At 38.8% G+C, this 27,688-nt stretch overlaps 2 protein-coding genes and 1 long non-coding RNA gene across 16 annotated transcripts; 2 read left to right on the top strand and 1 right to left on the bottom strand.

Annotated features, from left to right (window-relative positions):
• The first annotated feature begins 852 nt into the window (after positions 1–852).
• Positions 853–4,951, top strand: LOC135492171 (uncharacterized). 3 transcript variants are annotated; one of them, XR_010448038.1, is made up of 5 exons: positions 853–1,133; positions 2,489–2,593; positions 3,212–3,274; positions 3,921–4,065; positions 4,136–4,951. It is a non-coding gene; the product is annotated as an uncharacterized LOC135492171 (long non-coding RNA). The 3 variants fall into 3 exon arrangements; XR_010448037.1 differs by having other exon boundaries at positions 3,921–4,951; XR_010448036.1 differs by lacking the exons at positions 3,921–4,065; positions 4,136–4,951 and adding an exon at positions 3,711–3,877.
• A 71-nt stretch (positions 4,952–5,022) lies between these two features.
• On the bottom strand, positions 5,023–20,591 carry LOC135492169 (harmonin-like). Of its 10 annotated transcripts, XM_064778414.1 has the most exons (26): positions 20,542–20,591; positions 19,883–19,950; positions 19,256–19,339; positions 17,992–18,119; positions 17,680–17,753; positions 17,227–17,421; positions 16,919–17,016; positions 16,602–16,746; positions 16,127–16,311; positions 15,859–15,873; positions 14,846–14,961; positions 14,591–14,608; positions 13,559–13,645; positions 13,314–13,390; positions 11,969–12,145; positions 11,452–11,544; positions 10,569–10,702; positions 10,219–10,236; positions 9,308–9,380; positions 9,028–9,081; positions 8,808–8,913; positions 8,525–8,634; positions 8,239–8,294; positions 7,814–7,861; positions 6,915–6,931; positions 5,970–5,979 (listed from the first exon to the last, which is right to left on the bottom strand). In XM_064778414.1, exons 1-24 carry the CDS (start codon positions 20,584–20,586, stop codon positions 7,825–7,827), a joined length of 2,193 nt encoding a protein of 730 aa, XP_064634484.1. In that variant the 5' UTR covers positions 20,587–20,591; the 3' UTR covers positions 5,970–5,979; positions 6,915–6,931; positions 7,814–7,824. The 10 variants fall into 10 exon arrangements, with proteins under 10 accessions (XP_064634476.1, XP_064634477.1, XP_064634482.1 ...); XM_064778406.1 differs by lacking the exon at positions 7,814–7,861 and having other exon boundaries at positions 5,023–5,979; XM_064778407.1 differs by lacking the exon at positions 7,814–7,861 and having other exon boundaries at positions 5,023–5,979; positions 14,858–14,961.
• Positions 20,592–21,517: 926 nt separating this feature from the next.
• On the top strand, positions 21,518–27,138 carry LOC135492698 (putative ammonium transporter 1). 3 transcript variants are annotated; one of them, XM_064779289.1, is made up of 11 exons: positions 21,518–21,573; positions 22,544–22,662; positions 22,862–22,951; positions 23,229–23,456; positions 23,624–23,709; positions 23,961–24,287; positions 24,392–24,599; positions 24,839–24,933; positions 25,302–25,428; positions 25,787–25,924; positions 26,318–27,138. In XM_064779289.1, the coding sequence occupies exons 2-11, from the start codon at positions 22,563–22,565 to the stop codon at positions 26,476–26,478; spliced, it is 1,560 nt and encodes a 519-aa protein (XP_064635359.1). In that variant the 5' UTR covers positions 21,518–21,573; positions 22,544–22,562; the 3' UTR covers positions 26,479–27,138. The 3 variants fall into 3 exon arrangements, with proteins under 3 accessions (XP_064635359.1, XP_064635360.1, XP_064635358.1); XM_064779290.1 differs by lacking the exon at positions 21,518–21,573 and adding an exon at positions 21,934–21,958 and having other exon boundaries at positions 25,787–25,909; XM_064779288.1 differs by lacking the exon at positions 21,518–21,573 and adding an exon at positions 21,934–21,958.
• The last annotated feature ends 550 nt before the right edge of the window (positions 27,139–27,688 follow it).

Below are 27,688 nucleotides of genomic sequence, written 5' to 3'. Positions count from 1 at the left end.
CATTCTAGAACATTCTACATTATGATTGTAAAGAAAACATGACATTTTAATTCTAAGATGACAATGCCATCCTCAGTAGGCCCTGGTATGTATTGTATATCAGAACACTAAGAGAAGCTTGGGGAGACGATTTAAGTGTTACACGACACAATAGCTTTGTGGACTGACTTGTTGCCTTTGGTGTAACTTCCTTTGTTTGAAGGCCTACGCCGTTCTTTCAAACATTTGGATTGAAATTGAATTTGAAAAGCTCCAACTGCATAAATACGTGCTGACTTTCAACATTGTCGTTGCGTAGACTGACAAACAAATACTATGAATTCAAAGTTTCAGCTATTGAGCGCATTATATCTGCACTCTACGGCAATTCATTTTCCCATTGCTTTAGCCAAAAGGAAATACAGAGAACACGAACGACATTTGCCTTTAACAGACAGCTTTTCATACCAACAAATGTAAGACATACAAAATGTCTCCGAGATCCAACCGAAAATGGTGATAAAAGGAAACAATCATCTATCAACAATAGCCTTTTTATTTTCATTGATAATTGTCGTTAAGTAAAAGTTGTTTCATGGTCTTCACTTCTCTTTATAAATATATATTGTTATAGTATGTTAATCATTGATAAAATGAATCATTGCACCACCGCCTAATCGACAAATTGGGGTTGGCCTACTAATGATAATACTTACATGCCAAGACGTTGCCACAGTAAATAAACCCATGTTTGCTAATCATCTCATGAATTCCCTTACGGATGTCAATGACACTCGAATCACTGGGCCTATAATAGCCTATGATATGATAAAGTTCATGCGAAATGTAGTTCAAGTCTTAGAAGACTCCGTGACTGCGCCAAGATCAAATATAAACATCGGATATCTCAAATGGGGAAGTTGGACAAATCGTGTGGGGAAATAAAGGATTTCCCATCAATCTATTTTTGCTAATTATAGCTGCAGAGTTTACTCCACGAGCTATTTTTAGCATTTTGAAAGATTTGAGAAGATTATAAAATAGGTTCCTCGGCGGAGATCAGCAAAGAATCTTATCACCAGCAGCAGAAGAACGTCTGAGTGACTTCAGTCCACACTATCACGATCGGCAATTCCAGATACCGTCCAATAACTGTAAGTATACTTCAATATTTTCTTCTCCTTTGTACAATTTCTGACTTTCACGCACATCGGTCTGTCCAGTTTTGTTGTTTATCACATCGCTTTGTCCAGTTTAATTGTTTATCACATCGGTCTGTACAGTTTTGTTGTTTATCACATTGGTCTGTCCAGTTTAATTGTTTATCACATCGATCTGTACAGTTTTGTTGTTTATCACATAAGACTGTCCAGTTTAATTGTTTATCACATCGGTCTGTACAGTTTTGTTGTTTATCACATTGATCTGTCCAGTTTAATTGTTTATCACATCGATCTGTACAGTTGTGTTGTTTATCACATTGGTCTGTCCAGTTTAATTGTTTATCACATCGATCTGTACAGTTTTGTTGTTTATCACATAAGACTGTCCAGTTTAATTGTTTATCACATCGGTCTGTACAGTTTTGTTGTTTATCACATTGGTCTGTCCAGTTTAATTGTTTATCACATCGGTTTGTCCAGTTTAATTGTTTATCACATCGGTCTGTACAGTTTTGTTGTTTATCGCATTGTTCTGTCCAGTTTAATTGTTCATCCGTCACTGATATAATGGACCAATAAAAACTACCTAAAAGAAGCACAAGCGCCAATTCAAGAAATCGAATGAAAAATGTCCATGCAGGTCTATTGATTGCCCGGGGATAACTTTCTTTCTCGTGACTTTGTTTATCTGCAAAACATATATTTCCTATCCCAAGGATACGTGAATGAATTAATCATCATAGTACATATTATAAATACTTGGGTTCAATAAAAAGGTTAGTGGGATGGTTTGCCCCTAAAGGCCAAAAAGCTAGCTACAGACAATGTGTTTTAGTATATCCAAGCTGTCCCAGTATAACTGATGCCCGTTTTAATATCAATAGTTCCAGCATAAAAGCTTACTTGATATACATACGTACATTGATCGGATTCGTTTTTCTATCAACACTATCCCCTGTGGTCTTAAGAATGGCTATCGGAACAATTTTGATATCGGAATTTTGTTGCCATTATATCGAAAATCGGAACTACGTGCTTGCAAGCGATTCGTTGTCGATAGTGATTGGCAGCTTCAGATGATGTAAAGTATATATAGCTCTATTGCATTTTATGTTTCGAATAAAAGAGTAGAGTACAGTATCCGGAAGATTTCTACAATCGGCGCAGATTCAACTTCCAAAAGCAATGCATGTTCCTGGATGATTTTTGGTAGGGCCCGTCATCTCTTTGTCAGCGCGATAATGATGTCCAGTTTGCAGTATTCTTCGAGAGGGGCCCGGTCAGTACCCCTGCTTGGCAAGATCATTCATATTATATTGAAATGTATTTCGCTTTCTCTTTTGCAGACATCACAATGAATTCGACTGTTATCATTCTTCTTGCCGCGAGCCTCTTCATCTCCACCGTTATGGCTCGTCCGCACTCGTCGTCAAAGAGTCAGGACGGAAAAGGTAAATTGTTGATTGTGCCCCTGTTTTTGAACTGATTACACCTCCAGTATAGGAAACTGGTCCAATCCCCAGTAGGAAAATGACTTGAGGCTGCACTATTGGTAACTGGCAGGCCTAATTATTCGAGCGATCTGGAATCAAAAGACGGACTGTTCACTACCTGCCTTCACTCTTACTTGTAACTGTTGGTGAAGTTTTAAAGATTTGTTTAACCTGCCACGTTTTGTGCCATAATTAGGCAGGTTTCGAACACTTACGAAGAGCTATATACTCACATAGATGTATTCGTATACGTATTTAATCGACAGTGGTTTTTTGAAGAGTTCCCCGACTCCTCGTGTACGCTGCTCACAATGTGAAGGCCGAAATTAGTCTATACGTGCACTTGGCGAACGAGCGGATATTTGACATGGACTTGTCGAAGCCTCTGTTCAGCTTATGAGGCCATGAGTAAACCCTCCAGGCCCTATATCACAAACTGCAGGGACCTGAAGGTGGTCACGAGTCCATGTCAGATATCCGATCTTCCACCAAGAGTACCGATAAACAGCACGGAAATGGATCACTGCTTTTTCGACGGTCGACATGCATCTTATTTCTTGACTTTTTCTTCTTCAGGTTCTTCAATGACAGACATGTTAAGAACACTGAGGCTCCGCTTACAAAAGAGAACTACCCAAGGTAAGTGTCGTAGAAATCTGATTACCGACCCGAATTGATATATTTATGGGTTTCTTAAAAGGCTTACGCCGTTCGTTAAATATTTGGAATTGGAAACTTGAAAAGTTCCAATAGCATAAATACAAGAACGTAATAAATTCCAACATTGCTGTTGTTAGACATACACAATTACTCTGAATATATATATACCACGACAAGGTTCAGCAATTGCATTTTCTATTTTCCTGCACCACCAGTAAATACGAACGTAGCCCATTATATAGCCTCGATCCGCTTTTTGGGGACGAAGTATCGGTCTAATACGAACGGCGCATCCCACAGATTGGTTTGGAATGAGCGGCCGACTCGCCACCCCGAGATGTAACCATCAACGTACCTGTCACAGATTTTATTCAAACCTCCATAAAGTTCTGATGATAGTTTTCTGGTATTTCAGATGTTACGACAAAACCCCCCATGATCCCCGAAGGAATCGACACCGACGTCAAACCACAGGGAACACGCTGTTGGTGGAACGGGGCCAAGTACTTGTGCTTCGGGTAATCTGTGCTCGGGGAGTTCAAGCAGCGGCGAAAGTTTACCAGGTTATTCCCACTCTCTTCAAAAAGCCTCATGCAATCTAAAGACTTCTTTCTCCCTGTTACAGGCACCACAATAACAATAACCCCAGTGAAGAAAGCGGAAGTCGAACTTCTTGGACGGGGAACGAGATGTTGGTGGAACGGGGCCAAGTACTTGTGCTTCGGGTAATCTGGGCTCGGGGAGTTCAAGCTGCGGTGAAAGTTTACCAGGTTATTTCACTGTTCCCACTCTCTTCAAAAAGCCTCATGCAATCTAAAGACTTCTTTCTACCTGTTACAGGCACCACAATAACAATATCTCCAGTGACGAAAGCGGAAGTCGAACTTCTTGGACGGGGAACGAGATGTTGGTGGAACGGAGTAAGATACATATGTTTTGGTTGATTGAATCGGGGACGCACTGTGAATTCACAGAGATCTTAATCAGCGCCTTGATACAAAACGCAGGATTAACTTTATACTGGCCCGTGAACTCGTGATCGCATCATCATTTTTGATTGCTTCCATAATGTTCAAAATAACGCCAGTCCAAAATACGTCGGCTCAAGATCCGTTCCAGCCTTCGACTATCCATTTCTTCGTCAAAGACGAAGGGCATTTATGAGACAAGTTCAGAACTGCCGTGCATTGCATTTGCACATTACCAGCCTTATAGTATTTCGAGCTCAAGGTTCGCGCAGACAATCATGACAATAGCAACATAAGTATTTCTAAAAACGTGGTTTGCCAACTTCTCGTATGAAGGCAACACGAATCTCAATCTCAAAAACAGGGTAAGGCCAACATGTATATAAATAATGGAACAATTAGAAAAGTGTATAAACTTCTTTAGGATTTCTAATTTACATCATTATTGTGCGTTCCTATATATGCGCACCGTGCGTTTGTTAATAAAATACTTGTTTACCCGATGAATGTGCGTGTTGCTTTCATTATTTAGCATATTCAATGACAGTCATTGTATTTCTTTATAACGGCGACATTTGAAGCCATTTCTCAATATTCAGCTTGTTTCGACATGATGTTCACAAATTTTCAGTTTTGTCTCACTCTAATGCGCTTGCCTACAACTGGGCTAGGCAAAACTATACGGCTGATGATACAATCCCGCATGTACTGGTAGTACTCTCTATATATACAGTAGTCACAGAATGACAACGCCACAGGTTTTGTAAATGAATAAATTAAGTTTATTAAGCTCATTCTTACTCATGATCGTACATGATTATCATACAGTGGAATGTATTGTGCATAGATCCAGTGCTCTACCTGGTATTTGTAAAATTGGCTCAAAACTCAAAAATTTGCCCAGTAATACACTATAGAAGGATATCTGATGATTGACTATCATATATCACATGTTCATGCAAGAATACATTTGAATTTTTAAAAAAATACTTAAAAATGTCTTCAACAGTATCCTACATCGTTTCTGATGTTAGCATTTGAATAATGTATGCCATCATGTATTACGTTACCAAAAATATGGCGGAAGTGAATGCAGATTCTACTTAGTAAATTAGAACACTCAGTCAGTGGCAAATACGTATTGTCAAACTGACATTAGCCAGCTTGGAGAGATTTCAACTCCTTGAGATCATTGACAACCCAAGATCTATTGAATACATCAGACAAATTGTGACCCATAACATTGCATGTACAAGCAAATTAGATATTTAGGCGATAAAGTATGACTATGATAATATTGTTTTTTTAGAGGTTGACTTTTAATACACGATTATGCAGCAGAATATACAATACTGAACAAGTGGAAGATTTAACATAATGTCAAAACTGTGTCAAAAGCGTAAATCGGGCCATGGCACAAGTCTCTCACAGGTCTTGAACATGTTGAATAAATTCAATAGCATTGATGGAAAACCACATCCATTGCCAATTGTGTAAGTACCATGCTCAATCCAAAAAATTGTCCTGATTGAGATAATCACGGTGAATGTCTCGGTATTCTGTGTCTTAGACTGAAACAGTTCCAAGTTACACTGTTTCAAATGAATGTGACTGGAACGCCTGTTTTCCCTGTTGGGGACTCTAAACCATTGTAGTAGAAATTGGTGCCGTCGGAATCGTAATCATCCAGGAACTCGTCCAAGTTAGAAGTAGGTGCTGTAATGGAGAGAAATAGTAAAGATTATTGACCGGTAACGTGAAGTATGAAGTGAAAATTTTATTTTTCTGAAATGTTGGTGAAAATTTCCTACCTTACACTGCAGTCGTAGTGTATTGTTGAAAATCACAAGCTTGAGTGCATTGGCCATTACGTTGAAATAAGCATACTGTAAAACTGTTTTTAAATTTCAACATATCAAGGATGTATGATTTAACGGCTACCAATATTGCATTGAAAGTTTGTGCCAAAACTTGTCAAAGAACGTTCTGAAATAACTGCGGGAATTGACAACTATCACTTGACCATCGATCCATCCTTACTCAGTGGTCAATATCAAGCAAGTACATTTGTTATTAATTGCAAGTACAGCATTAAATGATGTGAAGGTTACCAGTTTGTTGGTTATTCAAACAGTATTGAGACAGAAAGATAATCAATTTTATTGTGGTTAGCATATTAAGCAGAAGAATGTATTTCATATCAGTTCTTTAAAACACCAGACACAAATGGGTTCAATATTCTAATAGATGTGCAATTTTGTACGTAACTTTTGTCAATTTTTTAGTTTCAATCACAAAAACATGTTTCGTCATGCAAACATGCAGTTTACAAGTGACTTCTACAGATATTTAGATCAATGCATGTAAGAGATGTGATTTATTAGTTGTTTGTTTTTACAACAATGACTGAGAAAAAAACATCGAAAAATAGATACAGCATGAATTGGGACAAGTAGTCACTTGTCCACTGCGGGCTGCGTGTTCTTTGTGAAGGTGAATAGCCGTCGTATTGCCAAAGATTTTGGCAAGGCAGCGGTGAGATTGTGATCATTTTAGACAGACAATTTTAAGAATGTAGGAAGGACTTTTAATTATTATCCAATTCATTTTTATATAAATGGATGAAAACATTACCGATATGTACTACTCACTTTGACCAGATTGCAAGCTAAGTAAAGGAAGGAACACTAGCTACTAGGTTTATGTTCAATAGATCAACAAAGGTAGAAAGTATTTGGGATTCACACATTTATAAGTGTATATGATTTTACTGCTTGAACAACACGTTACCTCTGAAACATGTGTTATACTGACATTTGAGAAACGATTCGAAAACCTCGGCCAAATTACGAATATATGCCGCATTACATTATAATGCAGATTGGGAAAGTGAAAATGAAATACCTCTACAAAAGGACTTTAAAGAATGGTTTATATGATAGTTTAAGCAATAATAAATTAATGGAATAATCAACTAAAATCCCCTGCAACAGTAAAATAAAAGTCTAATTGTAAAAAAAGGTTGAAAACTCATGTCTTTGAAAACAATACAATTGAGCTTTATCACAATGGTCGATACAGGTATATAAGAATTTAGCTTGAATATTGAGATCTTTCAGTGAAAGAATACATTCACAATAAAAAAATTGATACACATGCAACCAAAAGCGAGGACAGGGGAGGACATGCACACACTATAGCTAACTTATATCAGTAGCTGTCACAACAATATATGCCTAAAAATGAACCAACATCCCAAGGAATAGATTTTTGGTGCCTATTTGTAAACCAACTGGTACAAGATGCCACTTATTTTTGAAAAGGCTACTCTGATTTAAAGGACCCTCTCAGATACATGGAGGAATAACTGAAATCAGCAGAAGTTAATAACACTATAGAACTACTAGAGTTATGCATTGCATAACGCTGTCTTTTCAATTTCATATACATTGTGACAACTTCTGACAATTCGAATGTATAACACCTGGCACCTTCCATGCCAGTAGAGAAATTTCTGACCAAAAGATTAATTCAATAATGCTGATTTCACCTTCAATGGATTCAGTCAATGTTAGAGAAAGGAAGTGCTCGATATCTCCTGCATGGGTACAGACAATAATGTACATAAAAATTACTACATGAAAAGAAAATATTTCCATTCCCATTGATACACTGAATAGGCGTTATAAAAAGATAGGAGTAAACTCTCACTATCACCAGAGCTAATTATTTGCACTACAAGGTACCTTTTGGGGAAAAGAAGCAGAGGGACTACAGGCCTATGGAGAACTTCCTGGAAAAGCAATTGGTGATGCTTCAAAGTGAACATCAAAAGTTCTTATTCTGTGACATTTGACATGTTTGAACTGGAATATAATATTCATGTCATTTGTAATACCCCTCTCGTTTCCTCAAATTAACCAACAGGCTTTCTCCTCAATTGATAGTAGTAACAGTAGAGAAATGAATACTTACACTTCATCTTCATATGACTTTGGCGGGTCAAGTGCTACAACCATTCTCACTTCGTTCTATAAAATACAATAACAACTTCTGACGAAAAAAAAACAACACAGCACACACAATATGAAATGAAACTTTATTCAAAAAGCCTTTTGTTAACTGCCAAAACTTGTTTATACGAGTTGCAAATATTTCTAACAGAGTAGATGATTTTCATTTTCACGAAACTAGGTTATTAGCAAAAGTAAACTGCCCACAAAAATTTAGTGTTTGCAGTGTGTACTATTGTCACACTCACTGCTGGTCTTTTCAGAGCTTCCTTAAGGATATTCTGAGCCTGAGACAGAGTGATATCGAGCAGGCTCATGCCATCTACCATCATGATCTGGTCACCGCGGTGAATACCTCCTGAAAAAACAGAAACAAGGTTAATGTTTTTCATCTTCACCTGCAAGGTTTTATACTCTGGCCAATGCATTCATGTACTTGGTACATCAATTTCAAATTGATAACTGGAACAAATGCGGTATTCTCTAGCTTACTTGCCTCAAGTTTGAATATTACGGACATTTGATGCATACCTTGCCTATACACAGCTCCACCCACATATATCTCAGAGACAACAATTTTGCCTCCAATCGGCGAGTCAGTGCCTCCCTCTATTGACATGTTGAGAGGCAAACCATCCTGAAAAAGAGAGACAAAAAATGTTAGATCTAGGTTTATTGATTGAAAATAAATCGGCTGGGAGGTAAATGATGACAATATGGAAAAATCATAGATTAAACCTTTACTTTTTACCTTTTTAATTTTGACAAAAATGACCTGTCTTCCAGCTATCTGTTCATTCGTGAACTGAAATATCAAGTATTATGATAACTTCAGACATTTGTTTCACCCAAGTGTGTAGATACCTAACACTTGTTCCATCTAATGACAGCACATGAAACCATCAGGCTGAATGATTAAATGGGAATCAATACACAAATAACTCAGAAGTTAGAAGTTGTAAAGTACGAAATCGACACTGGAAGACTATCATATAATCAAAATGCCAAGAGTTCATTTAAGGCCGACTTACCAAGTGGTTAGGATTAAAGTTATCCTCTGTGACTTCTTGTTCAGACTTCTTGACATCTTCTATGATAGTAAAACTGAAGCAGGTAATAAAAACAGTAAGCAGAATGTCCACCTCCTTACCTTAACCTAATGTTATAACCTTAACCTGATGTGATAAATCTTTACCTAATTCAATATACATGTATAACTCTTTACCTAATGTTACCTGATGTGATAACTCTTAACCTTATGCAATATATAACTCTTTACCTAATGTTATAACCTTTACCTGATGTGATAACTCTTTACCTTATGCAATATATAACTCTTTACCTAATGTTATAACCTTTACCTGATGTGATAACTCTTTACCTTATGCAATATATAACTCTTTACCTAATGTTATAACCTTTACCTGATGTGATAACTCTTTACCTTATGCAATATATAACTCTTTACCTAATGTTATAACCTTTACCTGATGTGATAAATCTTTACCTAATGTTACCTAATAGAATTGGTTAACTTCTTGTGCAAACTAATCTATGTTGCAGGTAATGTCGCAGTACCCCAGTTAACATATCAGAACATTATACAGACAGGCATGAAAGGGCTGAGCATTATTTGGGTAAGTGCATTATGAATTCAAAACAAATGTTAAGCAATGATCCATATGCATTTATATTAATGATAAGGGAAATAACTGATTAGTACAAACAAGTAGCTATCTCTTCTACAGATGTTATTCACTTGATTTGGAACATCAGTTTTCTATACTTTAACTGAACCACTTAAGACGGACAATGCTCAAAAGAGGTATTCATTGAAAAACCCACTGTTGGACCCCAGAAGAGATAACCATGATGTAATCAACCAAAGCGACTTGGTAAATTTTAACAAGAAAATGGATCTACAGTTTAAAAGAAAACAAACCTATAGGGTCTGCAGTGGCTGGAAGGCAAATTAATACATCTGGGATCACTATCAGGAGTACTTAGAGAAAGGGTACTAAAGCTCTTTTAGTATTTGCACAAAACACATTCTAAGGAATCGGCAAGGGTTCTTTGGCTTGGTACAAAGGGGCTGGGGTTGTTTACAAATAGCAAAGATATCCTGTTATCTACCATCAACAAAATTTTAGCGGAGATGAGAAAAATAAGCACACCGACAGGTATTTGAATATGTTGTAAAGCTACTATGGAAGACAATCTACGGGGAACCACAAATGCAACCATAAGATTTCTTGCAACAGGTTCTTTGATCACTTAAATATTGGTACATACCCATCACTGAAAGATGGCTTCTTCAACATTAGTCTCTCCGCTTTACTTGGACCAGACTTCATCATTGACTTTGGCGGCTGCCTCCTCGGATCGACATGGACTTGATGGACTGGTGACTCACGAATGCTAGAGCTCTGAAAGTTAATAATTAAAGGATGGAGGATAGGCCATTACGAAAAAAATTAATTTTAAGATTACATGTGGTTGTTGATGCACTTGTTTTGATAAACTTCAGACGAATTTTCTTGATATTTCTATGTTGACAAGAGGAGAATGTATAAGTAGACTAAAAAAGATTTGCACTGTGACATTTCAAATGGCATTGAAACTAAAATGGGACATTACACGAAGAATTATAGAACACAAATCATTCGTCCTGTAAAAACTGTTAACCTGAAGGAAAACCTTGAATAGAAAAGAAAATGAAACGTTACGAAAAAGAATGAAATTTAGCTATACATGTACACGTAAACTGCAGATATGCAGTAAGCCGGATTGTAACCTTGAAATAAAAAACAACATGAATGGGTGACTACCTGGCTTGGTGTCGGTGTGAGTGAGGGTGCCCCATCTTGTGAGTGGCGGAGGGGAATGAGGGGGGAGGCTGGTGAGCAGTCTTCCTGTATTGTGCAGGGATTTTAAACAAAGAGAAATTGTTATTTATCAAAAGAAAGAAGGAATGATAAGCAATTTTTGGTCGATATTGCATTTTTTTTGGCACATAATTTAGAAAAACACATTGGAAAACAATACATCGATTTAAAGGATTTGTTTGTTAAAAATAAGACAACCTGCACCTCACTTTTGTGACCTAAATTAGGCTAAATCCCTTAAAAACAGAAGGAGCTAACACCATTAGTAATTTGAGTGACGCTTGTACTACCTTCGAAGCTATTGTAGGTGTTGGTGGGGTGACGAGAACATGGAAATCTTGTGAGACGGGCCGCAGCTGAATGGGCGGTGGGCGACGTTGGGCCTGTAGGGTAGGGGTAGTACAGACGGAGATTAAAATACAAGAGTATTGGAAAACAAGGTTATTTACGGCTAAAATTACATCCAGATTCTTTATGGAGGATGCTGCCCTGACCTCAGAAGATTATATCCGCTTCAGCTCTTTCGTATTTCAAATTAATGGCAAGCTGTCTGTGCTCGTGTTTTGATGCCGATGAATAGCGGATGAAACACTATCCTTACAATTACACATCTTTAATATCATGATTATTAAGGACATTTTTAAAAGGTAAATAGGCCTAGAATGAAAAGCTCAACAACATTATTGATAATAAATAATCAGTAGGTAACACATTATTTTGTATCTTTGTCTAACAGTAAGACGAGCAGACGTAAAAAAAGCAATGAAAAATTAAAATTTAATAAAAACTTTTTCAAATGAGACTGACCCCAGGTGTTTTCTTAGACTCTTCTTTAAGCTCTCGCTGTGCCTCCTGAACCATCTGTTGGTATCTCTCCTGGCGAAGGAGGTGCTCTCTCTCAGCACTCATTTCCTGTTGTTGTATGAAGATGCGGCGTAGCTCAAACTCCTTGCGCATCCGCTTCAAGCGGAGTGGCTCACCCTCCTGGTGACAGCATTCAAGTTATAAAAGTGTGGTGAAGAATTTCTCATTTCATAATCATGTTTTGATTGAAACTGGCGGCAGCAATCGAGTTAGGTTACAAAGCGAGGCATTATGACTTTGAATTTAATCACTTACGAATGGCTTGACCAGTCTTTTTTGTTTGTTTGAATATTAGTACAGTGCAAAGAGCTTTTCACAAATAAGTAAGACTGGGCTCTCTTAGGTACTGTACCAATAGGTGATAGTGAATAGGATTGATGAACGGGATGGGATGGGGTGGCTTTCAGAATCGTTCAACGACATGTTGACAAAAAATGTGGCATTGTGAGTTATATGAGTGATGATAACCTTTGAAGACAATCATTGTACATAAGGCCACGTGTTTTTTATTTCTTGGTTTACGGGACCGATCGACTTGCTTTTTTGGGATTTTGGAGAAAAAAATAAAATCTGAAAATCATCAATTTTTTATTTTATTTTCTGCCCGACCCATCATAATTAGATAAAATAATGAGAAATAAAATAAAATCCACTGTATAGAGCAGTGCGATTACCAATTTTTGTGCACTTTCACAACTTATCAGCCATCTAGATGAGGGTTATAGCCCCGACTAAGACATTGCGCCTTGTTCTGAAAAAAATTTAACTTTGATTCCAGCAGTGATTGGGTAATTTTATTTCTTCTGATCATACATAGCTATTTGGGTTATTTTTATTTTTAATTTTATTTCGACCACCCGACCATACATTTTTAAAAGCTCTTCCCGTAAACCAAGAAATAAAAAACATGTGGCCTAACATGAACTGAAAATGAACAGTGAATACGGTGATCTTGAACCTATACCCAGGACATCAACTAAGACCATGCGAATTTGGACCTATCTATACCTTGTGTCGATGTACTAACATGCGAACCTGACAGGGGAGGGATCACAAAAAGAAACATGATAAATCGACCTGCAAGAAGTAAAAAATGGCCAAAGCCCTTTATGTCCTTCATCGCAGTCAGCTTCAAACACTTTTCTGTGAGTAGAAAGACATGGATGAAATGGGCATCAAAAACATACAATGAATGTAACAGTTAACTGGACATGCCTGATGGTATGAAATTTGCACTTTTTGCAATCTCATCCATCTCATGATCAAAATTAATTTATTATCAACTCACCTCGCCACCGGCATATCTTTCTTTCTGACCTCGCATTCTTCTGGCCTCTTCGTGGGCATTTCTTTCACGTTCTTCATCTGGAAAAGGGTATTTACAACAATGAGGAACTCTATTGTAAGGTAATAGTCCCTCAGTTCTATTGGAAGGTACCATTGATGATTGTGATTCTTGAGCAAATTTTAAATTTTTCTGACAATAGCCAAATAAGACAACAGTGATAATAATAGACAAGAGTTGGTACTCACCAAGTCTGCGCTGTCTCTCATTCTCCTTCTCCTGTTGCTCGAGACTAATCCGAATCATTTCCTCTTGGATTTCCCTTGCTGTTCTCTCTGCAGAAAGCAAGGATGATATAAGGCATCATTTACTGGGTAGAGATCACCCGGTCAGCTAAAAGCTTGCAATAGAGCAGTCTAGCAAAAATAACTTTCAAAAACTTTGCACACATTTCGGCCAGACTTTCAACAATCGCAAGTATTTTTAACACACTGTTATTCCTTACAAATTTTCATTAGCATTGGCAATGAATGACCTAACCTTCTCTGGAAAAATATATCTTAAATATATCTTGAATATATCTTAAATATATATCTTAATATATATCTTAAATATATCTTAAATATATCTTGTATTCAATTAGTTCTGTATTCAATTAGTTCTGTATTCAATTGTTCTGTATTCAATTAGTTCTGAACTGCACCTCTCTAATCACATTAAAGTTATGGTAGTGAGAATATTCTTCTTCATATTGTTGAGTTTGGTTAGTTCATGTTAAGTATTTACATACATTAGTGATTAACTCCAGAAGATACTGGATCTACTTTTTAGTTGTTAAGATTTACAATAACCTAATAAATAGACTTGGAAACTGCTTGCGTAGTGCACTTGCTTATCTCTCTTAGAGCACACAGAGCTTGACAATCAACCTCTTTTGTTTTTGTGAATCACTGCCCCCAACCGTAAGAAAGCACATCAATACCAACGACTGAACAGTTATTAAATTGAATCATAATCCACAGCATTGAAAGATAGTAAAAAGGAACATGATTGGGAGGTTTCCCGAACGTTACCACCAGCAAAAAAGCTTAATTTGAAAAGGTATTATCAAAAGAGCCGAGGCGCTAAACAATTTTTCGAATTTTTTAGCATTTTAAATCGTTATCGCTACTTTGCACAAGCTCAATGAATAGAATTGAGTACTGAGAAGGATTCCTTGATATAATGAGTGAAATCTAGAGACAATGCAAAGCAAAATTAAACAACTGGTTATTACTTACGGCCCTTTAGAACCTTAGCTGTTGAAATCAAAAGTCACAATTTCTGAAGATGCGAAATTCTCATAAAATATGTTCGATCAAATTTTAATATAGATGCTTTTTAAAGTCACTCCATGTTTAGTGGTACTGAGCAAGCATGCAATAAGAACTGGACAATCGATTAACACAGGCAAGACCCATTACCGTCACATTAATTTGTATCATTATACTAAACACGCTGATCCCTTCACCTCAGAAGAGAAAAGCTTTGCCTACCATCATCCATACCTTCCTCTTCTTTCCTCCACCTCTCCTCTTCTCTCCTTGCCTCTTCTTCAGCCTTCTGTCGCTTCTCTCCTTCTCGCTGTCTTTCCTCTTCTTCAAGGACTTTTCTGTGAAGAGAATCGTACGCTTTACAGTCCACTTTTGAAGCGCCAGGCAACCAAGAGATTAAAATTTCTCCTACCTGTCATCATAATAGCTGCTATGTGCAACATAAAAATGGTAATCACTGTGTTTGATATTGACTGCAGGTCACTGTGATCACCAATTATTGCCTCAGGAAAACATTATACAATATCTTTTCACACAACTATGATAGTAAGCAGGCAATCGAATAACATAAGAGTGATACTCCAACTAATTTTGCTGAGGAAAAGGAGTCCCCTATGAATGCTAACACTAATTTTAGGTTCATGCAGTTTATTAATAGAATGAGAAATGCATTTTGAAAACCCAAGTTTATGTGGTACAATTCACAAAGATGGACAGACAGTGGACAATTAAAGGCATGCTACTTCAATTGCAAGCCACGAAATTAGTAACAAAACGGTGAATAGAGGTAATGGTGAAAATGGAGTCAGTGTTGGGAAAGGTATTGTATGTTCTTTTACGAATTCGGCACCAGTTCTCAAGTCTTGTACTGTCCATGTGTTGAGTAACAACAGAGAAGTGCATTAGGCTGGGTTGACATAGGAATAGATTCAAGCTGTCACCTGTCACCAGTCACATGTACATGGTATCTTTGTTTGTCACCTGTCACCAGTCACATGCACATGGTATCTTTGTTAACTGACTAAAGCATGAACAAAATTACCTTACATGCTATGAGGGTGAAAAATGACAATGTGATTCACGTGTAGCCCACTCTTTTGAAAAAACTGGTTCGTTCCTCTTGCATTCTTGTCACATGTGAAATTTGTATGGTGATATGCAACAAGTGACATGATGAACTCTATGTGAACCAGGCCTCACAGACAACGTAACGTCACACAAAAAGCTTGGCTTACCTTATAAGATCAAGGCTGCAGTTGCAAGTAAGGGGACAGAGATTTACTCCTCATTACACAAGAATAGCTCAGTCATACAATGTAAGCTTGTTACCGACAATATGAAGCTTACAGGCAAACAATACCCTGTCAGTGTAAGACAATACTGCAAACCAAAAAAGCTTTCGCAAGCATCTAATTTGTGCAGATTTTGCATATAATCTCATTATTTATCAAAAAAAGGGAACCGGGGTTATAATTGTAGCACTCTACCTTACAGCTTACACACCTTTCCTGATCCTGCCTCTCTCGGCGCTCCCTATCTCTCAGTAGCTGTTGGAGCTTGTGACGTTTTTCCTCCTCCATTTCATTGTCGATAGTAGCTGGTTGGATCTTTGCGCCAAATAGGGTCAGACCAGCACCCCTTCTCAAAGTTATGTTGAGTTGTTTACTTGATTTCAACGCAACAACTGCCTATGGATGGAACATTAAAAATATAAGATAAGGTCCAATTGTTGGACTGTTAAGTTGCTAGCTGTGGCTCTAAGACCCATAGGTACGCAAGGAATCTTGGAATTGAAGTAGAATGACTTAAATGATATCGCAAACGAGGTGGCCTGTTCCATACAATGTATTAATTATGAGAGCATACATGATAACTGCTGGCTCTGACCACATTGCCCTGCTGACATAACAAATCTCATTTGATTTGCCTGCTCAATTCAACAAGAGAGAAAATCAGTAAGGACACAATCATATCTTACCTCTGAATGTCTGATATTATGGAAGTTGGATCCATTCACGTTGATGATCTGATCGCCGACTTCAAGGCCAGCCTCCTCAGCCAGGCTTCCCAACTTGATGGACTGGACAAAGATACCTGGGAGAGTTGGGGGACCACTGCAAATACTGCAAAGATAAGTCAGTAACAGATAAATAATCTTGTGGTATACATATATCGGTCAACGTTTTACTCTGACATTTTCTTAATCAGATGAGTGTATTTTGCACTGGCTTTCTTTTTTCTATGATTTGACCTGAAGTTCTGCTGATTGAAATACACCAGTCAAAGAAATCCTACCTGCATCCAAAACTTTCAGCTCCAGTCATATTAACAAACAGCCTCACTTCCCGGTGATCTCCCGCGTTATTTGAGTCATCGTCACCAGCCACTTTTTTCTGAAAAATAAGGTAAAGAATCTCAAAATAAACTGTACTACATGTATAATGACGTTCAGGTTAGGAAAATTTTCAGAAAACACGAAAATTTCAATATTTTACTTAAACAAGCAAGATGCCGTGTAATGGCCCAAAAATCTTTCGTCATATATGTATTGTAATTTATGTAATTTATAAACAAACGTCAACACTAAGTACAGGAGAACTCACCAAGATTTTGGCAGGATCTAAGAAATCGACATACTTCCAAGTCACGGGGTCCGAGGGTTTGTCACGAATTGGGATCATCCCAACCCGCAGCACTTTGAGAACGATTTCATTGCGACCCTTGATCAGGTTGAGCACCTCCTCATGGATGGCTTGGTCTATTGTGAATCCATTGACTCGAACAATTTGATCACCAACCTTTCAAGAAAAGATATAATAATCTAACACAATGTTAAATCTTTTTGTAGGCGGCACAAAGAGTATGGAACTGGGGTGGTTAACTTTTAACTAACCAATGTGCAACTGCAAGATTGACAACTTAACTTCAGCCCTAAGTACAGAATTTTCCAGACTTCTCAACCCACCGACTACAGCTGTGACCAGAAGAAGCACAACTGAAAACAGCTGAACTTGCCTGGACGGCAACTATAACAGAAATACAACACAATATCTTACCCTGAGACCCTGGATGTAGGCAAGTGATTCTGGCACAACATGTGACACGTAGATACCAACACCATGTTCAAGACCTGAAATATGAACAAAATGACAAAAACATATTGGTAAACAGTAGCAAAATATGAGGCGTATCGCAATAAGTAAAACTGAGTGACTACTTTGATACAGACCACAGCAATATCAGGTCGAGGTGATAAGTAATAAAAAAAAAAAAGTTGAACCTTTCTATTCAGGAAACCCCTCAGGCTGACTACTGTGCTGGCCCGGCTTTGCCTTGAGGTCTTCCTCCTTTATACCACTGAAACATACCTCCTCTCACTGAAAATCCTAGCGAATCCCCTCCCATCCTCTGTAGCCTAATCACACATAATCTGCCACCAGAACGACGTGGGACCCACGTGTCATACTCCATCTGGTGGCGAAGGGGAATAAGAGGCCTGCAAAGTCAGATAGTTCAGTTGAGCTCAACGAAATCAAAAACGTTCTGGCAATGACCAACAGGTAGGGAAAACAAATGCTAAGCAGGTTCAACTGATGACTTTCGGCAAGACACCTTTAGCACCCATAAAATATATGTAGGTCTTCAGCTGAATGGAATTATGTGATACTTTTACTTTTAAATAATAAAACAAGTGGTCTCACGCAGAACAGTGGTTGCATTGGAAACCCACAGCAAGTTCAATAACTTTACCATGCAACTGCATACCCAAGACATGAATATGAGATAAGCTCATTAAGACCATGAAATAGACTGGGCAGTACTGGGCATAAATCTTTAACCATTTGATCAGATTTGCGTGATTAGATCTGCAATGATAATGATCGGATAATCAATAAGGGCTTCGTGTATGGCAATGCCATTATGCTAAAAGATCCTGTTCTAACACGATTTGACTCTCTTACAATACATACATAGATCCATCAGTCCATGGAATACTATTTTTCCAACTGGACTGAAACAGTTCAAGGATTTTACCCCAAAAGAAAATCCAAATCAGTCAGAGATGATCGACTAATGCTGTGATTGAATCCTGAATAATCATATTCCAAACAGATAAAAATCAACGACAGACTAATCACACCCACAAAATAACACCTTAAACCACTTAAATCACTTTTTTCAAAATGGGTGGGACATTTATGATACCTCATACACATAACAAATACATTTCAGTAAAAATCAATTTCATCACCTGCATGCATTCCATTGGCTAACTTATTGTACATGCACCATGGGTGTTGTATTGAACATACTACATTGTACAACTACAGTAGCTAACTTGTGCCAAGTGGGTCTGCACAGTGCAGATAGTACACTTCCGTTAAATGTCAGCATGGTATTTTAAAGTGCTCTGGCATGATTAGGGATATATTTCAATATTGTAGTGCATATGAATTATTTGCAAAACAGTTTATAGGGAAATGACTTTTTGATGCTTCCAGTATTGAACAGAAAACTCATTGTAGTGTTTCCTAATATGCAGTCCAAATGTTAAGAGAACCAATGAAGATGTAGAGCATTTTTATTTCATCATCATGACATTTCAGGATAAATTGATTGCAGTATACCTACCGAATGTCCTCAAATAATTGCATCTTCCCGGGAGTGTTGACAATGTGTTTGAGTTCATTGATGAGGCTGTGTAGGTCAAGGTTACTGAAAAACATATCCATGAAACTTTTCAAATATGTGATCCGTCACAGCAAAACCAGGCGCATGTCGCTCTGAGCTTGGCAGGTTGAGAGGGACTGTTTGTTCATTTCTCTATTGTCTGCCTTTTGTGAAATATGAGCACATCAATTTCTCCCATTATCTTCTGGTGTCATTTAGGCTCATCTTCTGTGAGACATGCGCTTGGTTTTGGTGTGACGAGTCACATATTATCTTTCCTGGTATTTCAATTTTATACTAAAACAGTTTAATTGATACTCTAGTAGAAAGTAGTTGTACCCGGACTACTTTAAAAGTCACAACCATGTCTGCAGAATTCCTTTTCATTGAAGTCTTCACTATGTTGTTCAATATGTTACATTTATTAAGTGACAGCTGTTTGTAGCTGGGCCACAAGGACTTAGCCCGTGCCAACAAGACAATAAGATGGACTAGTTTCAATATATTGATTGAGCAATAACAGTTTTTGTGCATGATTTGATAGTCTCCTTAATTGAAACCTATATCAAATACTAGAAATCCACCTACCCCTGATAAATGCGAAGTACCTCATAGAGTGACTCCCTCTCCTTATCATTGGGGAGATAGCTCTGGACCTGAAAAAAAACGTCATTGGGTCAAGTCATTCCCTAGTTCTGTAGTAATAGGCCTATGCAGTATTAGGTATAAGAGGATTATTTGGTCTTTAATAGCCAATAACTCACTACATGTATGCCTCTCACCTCAGACTATGTCAGTTCTTCATTTTATGGCTTCCTAAGTTTATAGCTTAGCTATAACTATAAGGCAACAAGCCTATTTTTTAGCCACAATCAGTGAATTACTATTAAAAGTCCTATTTGAGGGAGACCTATGAAGGCCTATCACAGTTGCTTATACACACCCCATATTATTATCAAAAGCTCCCTATTACTACTGCAAACATCCCCCCCCCCCCCCCACACACACAACATTGCCATAGATAGATGGTAAGTTTAGCAGTACAGTGTAGGCCTATACTACATGAATTGAATGAGTGCAGTGCATTTACATGACCAGACTTTAGAAGCCAAATGTCAACAATGTTTTTACTACTTTGCGAGAGTTAAATACGGATTCCATGCAATTTAACAACGAAGAAGACAACACTTGTTAGTTTCATTGTATCGAAATGTGATTCAAAATTTGAAATCATGTAGATAACTCACTTTGTTGTAGAAATCTTTGGCAACCCGCTTCTCCATTTCGAGCATTTGTTTACAAATGGCAGCGAGGCATTTCCGTATCCGGTTGTAGTGTGCTTTTCAGCCAGATGATGTCGCGGCGGTTCTCAGCGAGTGTGCCATTCTGCCGAGGCTGACGAAATGAGCTCGCATTTTTGCAGAGGGGCGGGCTCAATCAGAGCCAGCAAATGACGGAGCATTTCTGTTGGGTCCCAAAATAAGATTGACGAAAAAAGAAGCTTTGAAGAAATAAGTGACGTTTACTTATGGCTGTGAGCAAAATATAAATTATATTGTTAATTACACATCATTTCATGACTTTTGATCCTTAAAGTTCGATCCGAGGTTACGACTAGTCATAAGAATAGCCACTTTGCTTTTGCCCTTGTTTTTCATAAGCCACTCGATAGGGAACATTTTATCTCGATACCACCAGTACGAGTCATATTGTTTGGGTTGGGTTATTTTAAAAATTAGGATGAGAGATCTTCGGTTATTCAATGAAACTACCTGTGGTTATAGCTTCATGGTTATCCCAAGGGCCTTTAAATTATGTCCCAGGCATAACTTCCACAGTAGTCTTTTTGTACCACTAAGTGACTCTTGAAAAATCATCTGGCTCAACAAATTCAGTATCACTATCCTTTAGTTTTAACTCGCTCTTCCATCTGGGTAAACTTCCCTGTTCTACTTGACCTGAACCTTATAAGGCTTCATTAATTTTGCATAAGGACATAAATACGCCCAGTTACGTAATACAGGGCGCAAGTGCGCTTTTGTGGGGATTGCCATGCATTTGGACAATGCCATGGCATTTTACATACCATACTGGCTTATTCATGGACTGGGCTGTGGTCAGTAAATAAACTCTAATCCATTGTGCTATATAGTATAGGGTTTATAAGCAAAGTAACACTATTTCCAAAGGAGGAGCACTCATATGAAGGGTGGACAAGACGTTCGGATGACACTTTGACGCAGCAGTTTAGAACTGTCTTCATATTTCGAATTCACAAGGTAAGGATTGGTGTGAGAAGTGATGGTCACTCAAAACCGTATTCTATGTCGCTTTTTTTGGCTAAGTTCTGTCAAATCTTTTTCTGTTTCCATAATTACACTCACCACAATTCAGAACATTTGGTCATCAGTTGACTAATCGAACAAAGCATTAAAATCAGAACGACTTTAACGTCCACAACGTAGATATATTGCTAAGGATAATAGCAAATGGTTGAAATCAATAACATGGACCAGCTAACCTGAACATACTGATACATAGGCGATATATTGAAACAGTGCCACAATGCCCGAGCTATGAGTCGGTGGTAGTAACATTTCTACTTGACCGATGCAAAGTCTTTATTCTCTTTCATTTGGCTGGTTGCGATGCGTGCTGCATTAGGTGAGATGGCGGATGTTGTAGCGAATGAAACCTTTCAGTTACCTTGGAGTTCGGTTACTAATTGATTTCTTCGACACTATGCATTTTTGTTGACGGATTTACTGTATTGGTTCGTCGAAGTGAAAGTTCTCGTGCTGTATGTACAATGTAGTTTTAAAAGTGGATTAAAATTCATCCGAATTCAATCTGTGTTTCTGTGTTAGTGATAGTTTCTACCGGCCAACTCCAAATTCTCTTCCCCCGGAATCGTACGAATCGCTGTCAGATGAGGGAATGTCATCTGTATCATTTGACTTCCCCAATACAAAAGATATTCATTTGAAACGAGAACATGAACGTATTTCGGTCATAGGCCTTGGTTTTTGTCCACCAGTAAGTCATATATACACGATTAATTATACTCAAAGGGGTGGATATGTTTTGTCCCTTGACTCCTGTCCAAGTTTACGGCTGAGAACAACCGTATTACAGTTTGTTAAGTCCCAAAACGTGTCGTACTTTAATACATGTTTATGGTTGGCCTTTCACAGCCATTGAACCTATGTTTTAGGTTATCGGTGACCTCTATCACCCCTTTTTTTTCAGGCACTAACACAAAGCCAGGATGTCGTCAGCGGTGGATCCTGCGCAGCTTTTGGACATGGTCTCATTAAAGCTGAACGTCAATATCTTTTTCGTCACTATTCTCGCTGCCATCGTACTTTGTAAGTATACTAATCGAAGTGGCCGGGGGAGTTTAAGCAAATCCCCGAAATGTCTATCCCAGTGTTCGACATCGTTATCAGAAAGTTGTGCAATGGGATAGGCGTTCGCATTGGCTTTCGCGAAGTTCTTCCTGCTAGGATATAAATCAACTGTTGAGTGACAATTATATAAATAGATAAGAAATGTTTCTTGTTTCAGTCATGCAATGTGGATACGCCTTATTAGAAGCGGGCTCTGTTAGAAGTAAAAACGCCACCAATATTGTGATTAAGGGTTTATTATGTACAGGTAAGTCCACCCTTCTTTGATAAGGATTGAAAAAAGCCCATTAATTGGATTGGCAACCCGTTGTAGAAGTTCGAAATGTCCCAGGAAATAATGTCTTGATGACAAAAGATTCTATCATGCGCTTTAGTCTCTGAGCTATTGGCGGTCATTGCCTCTATAATCGCAATTTCAACCAAAAGTGAGCACAACCAGATAACATATTAAGCAATTCGTATATCTCTACGTCATGCGAAATATCGTAAACTCTGATATATATTCATCTGAACTTTATTTTCAGTGATTTCTGTTCTGGTGTTTTGGGGAATGGGCTACGCCTTCGCTCATGGTCCCGGCAACTTCTTTCTTGGTTGGCGATACTTCTTTGGTGAGAGTATGCCAGAGATATTGAATTCCCACTGGTTGTGGCATACAGTCCTTGCGGTAACTGCGTCAAGTATTGCTTCATCGTCAATGGCAGGCAGATGCGAATTCTACGCTTATCCACTAATGACTTTCCTAATAACAGGTAAGGATCTAAAAATTCCTGTAGCCCAGCTTGCACTGAGAAAGCGGCATGAACTAAATAGAGTATACGCCGAACCCTTTGACGACAGTTTGTTTAGGAGGCTCTGGCAGCATCACCTGTCACTGCCCTGTAATCTGAAATGCTGAAAAAACATGTCTCTTTTCCAGGCGTGATCTTCCCTTTCATATCTCACTGGTGCTGGCATCCAGACGGTTGGCTGAAACTTGGAACTAAAGACGGAGTCGGTTACGAGGTACGTTCGTTTGTCCAACGTGGAGTTTATTGAGAAAATACGCGAACGAACAGTCTTAACACGGAAAAAAGTTGAAGCTGATATCTTTCGGTGCTTTGCCTCAATCAAGACGCTAAAGTGACCGCCAGGATTTTCTTTGCTAACTTGTGATTGAAACTATACTGCTTCATTGTGAAAGACTATAGTCGGCCGACATTTTGGTAAATGGCGCTCATGCGAATATATTGGAATATATTGGAATTCCATTTCAGGATTTCGCCGGTAGCGGAGTGGTCCACGTGCTTGGTGGTACGGCAGCCTGGGTGGCGGCCATCTTGCTTGGACCAAGGCGAGGCAAATTCATCAAAGACTCAAGAAAAACACACAACATTCCCGGTCACTCATCACCGTTATCCGCCCTCGGGGGGTTCATTCTTATTTTCGGGCTCTTGGCGTTTAACGGTGGGGCCAAGGGAAGCATAACGGAAGCAGGAGATGGACAGATCCTTATTAGGGCTGTCATGAACACTGTCTTATCTGGTATGGCTGCGGCAATGGCGGCTGTCATTACAAAGAAAATTGCGCACACACTCTCACAGGTATGTAGTTGTTGTCTATGGTGCTCTGAAAACTTTGGGTTGTGGCGTCTTTATGTACAGACGGTTTTAATAACCGATGTTGATATTCCTCTACCATGTTTCAGCATTGTTGCCGCGGTACTGACCCTGGCTGGACCCTTCAGACCCTCATCAACAGTACCCTGACTGGCATGGTGGCAATCGGTGCTTGCGCTGACGTGCTGTACCCCTGGGGTGCTGCGGCAGTCGGGTGGATGGCAGGGTGGGCCTACATCGCCTGGAGTATGTTCTTGATGGAGATTAAGGTTGACGATCCAATGAACACAGTTGCAGGTACGAATACGCATTTGGTGCACGGGAAACAAAAATTACACAATACCATTTTACAAAAGTTAAAATGTAATGCAATTGTGTTCGTCCGCTGACCAATTGTTGTCAGCTGACCAATTAGTTTGTCAAATAGTCAAGTTGCACAAGCTGTTAGTTGCCGATTGGATTTCATTGAGAAAGAGGACCATGCATGCCAATGTTTACATACATTAACTCTTTAATTATTGTATAATGTTTTTTAGTTCACCTTGGAGGCGGATTATGGGGAGTGATAGCTCGGCCTTTACTCAAGATGAATACTGGCATAGTGTTTGTGGCAAACAAAAATTCATTTCTGGTAAGGCAATATGACTCTCCAGGCCTATCTTAGAGGAAAGGGCACTTTCTCGTGATTGCCTTCCGAAGGATATATTTATCCCCATAGGGGGGAGTGCACGATTTATGCCTTTGTCCTGGATTCTGCGCTTGGTCACCAACCTAGCGAGATAAGATTTTGAATTTCGAAAGGAAATGATAGGTGATAGGCAAATGTTTAGGAGAGGATACAAAAGTCAAAGACACAGAATCTCTGAATCTTTGGTAACCGTTGTGAAAAGACATCATACTGGCACAGATGCGTCGTATAATAATCGTACAGAATATGAATTAATGTTCATTTTTAAGTTCTTTCCTAATGTTAATCTATCCTTTTCCATGCCTTTTCAGGGTTTTGCATGGAACGTAGCGGGTGCAGCATCGATCATCGGCTGGACCGCAGGCATCCTGTTGTTGGTCCTGGGTACAGTCCGACTGATGGGGCTTCTCCGGGTCACTGAAGGGGTGGAATCAAAAGGTACGGAGTCCATTAATTTGTAGGCCCACACTAGCTCAAGTTACTTCAATGAGAACGATATTTCGTTTTACTAAGAAAAAATGACTTCTTTCCAAAACAACATTATCATTATTTTTTTACAACAGTTCGGTTCCAATGCTATGATTTTGCGCAGTCTGCATAAGCGGCTAGTTGTCTTTGCTTTTGTACTGCTATCCTATACCCAGTTGTTCCATTCGTTCAATACGCTGGTCGTTTTCTGGTCGCTGGTCGCTGGTCGTCTTCTGGTTTTCTGGACGGTCTTCCTTTGGTACTCTGATTGGAGCCACCTTAAAAGGTCATGCTATAGCTTGCTATGTCGTTGGTTCTTTACTTCCAGGCTTAGACGTCCTCCAGCACCACGAGCCCGCCTACCCCGAACAGATTGTCGGCGATGAGGCGGAGAGCGAGATGGGGGATGAAAAAGCCATCATTTCACAGAACGGACATGTGAATGGATTAGGTAAACCATCGTCGTGTATGTAGTGAGATTTTTTTTGAACATATGGTGGTGGTGGTAGTGGTAAGAATTACGAGGAACTTAAAGTTGTACAAAATAGGCAGCGTTAGGGTGGTTCTCCATTCGCAGACAGGACTGACTTTGCAAGCCCATCAAGATGCCATGGGTTTTTTTCTATTCATCAAGAATACTATCAAAAAGTTCAGACCGCTGGTACCGTGTTCTTCAGATGCTATCATCCAAGTTTGCTTCAACCTCTTCCCTTTAATACATAGGCCTAGAAGTTACTTGCAGTCTATTCCCTCTCGGTGTCAACTCGGATTTTGTATTTTGCCGTTTCAAATCTAAAGAAGGCCCCCTTACTGTCAGTTCAGCCTTACACTAAATTGATGATCAACATCTCTCTTTCAGATTTCATGGGACCCCACCTCCATCGTCAACCATCAACGACTCGCAATACCCCGGAATTAGGCCGTGATAGATATCGCCAGTCAGGACGAAGTCGACACCATGACAATTCCGGCCTTGGTGGTTATGATAACCCCACTTTTGACCATACAACAATGTTTTGAATGATTTCAGGCATGTCAGGGAGGAAAACTGTGAAATTTGACTGATATATGACAACAAACAGGGTTTTTATATAAGCTTAAATATCACATATTCGTATGAAATATCACCAATACTCGAATCGATGGATTTCATACAAGATGAAGAGCAAATATATAATCGGGAATTTTTGGGAATTCCATTAGGACCAAAATACACGTATATATATGCATATATACATGTACAGTACTGTAGAATGAAATATACTTAGTCTAATTATGATGAGGATGGGGAGGTGTCCCAACGATTCACAGATGTGAAAACGTGAATTTCGAAAGTCGTTCAACGTTTTGTTAAGTTCGAGGGAAGAATTGTGCGCGTAACTTTAAGGTATTCGGTGGGAGGCAAGTTGTGGACCAAAATATTATTTTCAATTTTAAATATTCAGTTTGAGGTTCTATCATATGCGGGATGCATTGTTTCATCGATCGTCATATTTTTGTTTTGGGAGTTGGGTTACAGTGGTGCCTTTGACCTTCCCCCACACTGTGTACTGGGCAACTGCAAAAAGCATGGGCGCATAACTATTTGCATACGTTCTTTCCCAGTACATTGGCTGTACCTGTATTTGACATAATTTTATAAAAATTGTCATATAAATATACACTTTTACTACAATTAAATACCATACGAATTTGTCAGAAGACTCTTGTCTTTAGGTCTTTTTGCCGTATTAAACCCCAAACTGTGTGCATTGACGGTGATCACGAGATATCAGCGCCGTATTTTCTATTCAATCGGGAGCTTTCGTAGGCTCAGCACCACGACAGGCAAAGCTCCGAGATGCTTGAATGCAAGTTGAGGAGGGGGATCTGACCGATAATGGGGTATGTTGAGGCTCGGACGTTCGGCTTTACGTCTACTGGGATCAGTACGGCGATACTTCGGCGTTTCTATATATCTCGTCGCTCTGGTGGGTCTGCGATCTGGATAGAATTCGAAACGGTTCAGGAGATCGGAACGTATTGTATGGACTACGGTATTGTTCATCCCATTGGTTCATATGTCCCACATCAGTCTGAAACAACAGGGGGCTTATTCATGAAGCATTCGTAACTTTGCGAGGACGCTAACCTTTTGTTTGACAGACAGTACACAATAGGGCAACCGCAAGTTAACAATAAACTGCGCACTGCGTAAAGTTGCGAGGGCTTTGTGAATACGGTCCCAGAT

Source organism: Lineus longissimus, chromosome 8 (assembly GCF_910592395.1).
Source record: "Lineus longissimus chromosome 8, tnLinLong1.2, whole genome shotgun sequence".
In the NCBI taxonomy this organism is placed as follows: domain Eukaryota; kingdom Metazoa; phylum Nemertea; class Pilidiophora; order Heteronemertea; family Lineidae; genus Lineus; species Lineus longissimus.
This window is presented reverse-complemented; position numbering and strand designations above follow the sequence as displayed.

Excerpts from the sequence above, each read along its gene's own strand:
- LOC135492169 (XM_064778406.1), bottom strand. The coding sequence starts at position 20,586 with ATGCTCGAAATGGAGAAGCGGGTTGCCAAAGATTTCTACAACAAA. Across the intron at positions 8,635-8,807 it reads TGGAGCTGTGTATAGGCAAG|GAGGTATTCACCGCGGTGAC; the intron begins GTATGCATCAAA and ends CTGTTTTTTCAG. Across the intron at positions 8,295-8,524 it reads AAGCTCTGAAAAGACCAGCA|AACGAAGTGAGAATGGTTGT; the intron begins GTGAGTGTGACA and ends TGTATTTTATAG.
- LOC135492698 (XM_064779289.1), top strand. The coding sequence starts at position 22,563 with ATGTCGTCAGCGGTGGATCCTGCGCAGCTTTTGGACATGGTCTCATTA. Across the intron at positions 24,600-24,838 it reads TCCAATGAACACAGTTGCAG|TTCACCTTGGAGGCGGATTA; the intron begins GTACGAATACGC and ends AATGTTTTTTAG. Across the intron at positions 25,429-25,786 it reads TGAAGGGGTGGAATCAAAAG|GCTTAGACGTCCTCCAGCAC; the intron begins GTACGGAGTCCA and ends CTTTACTTCCAG.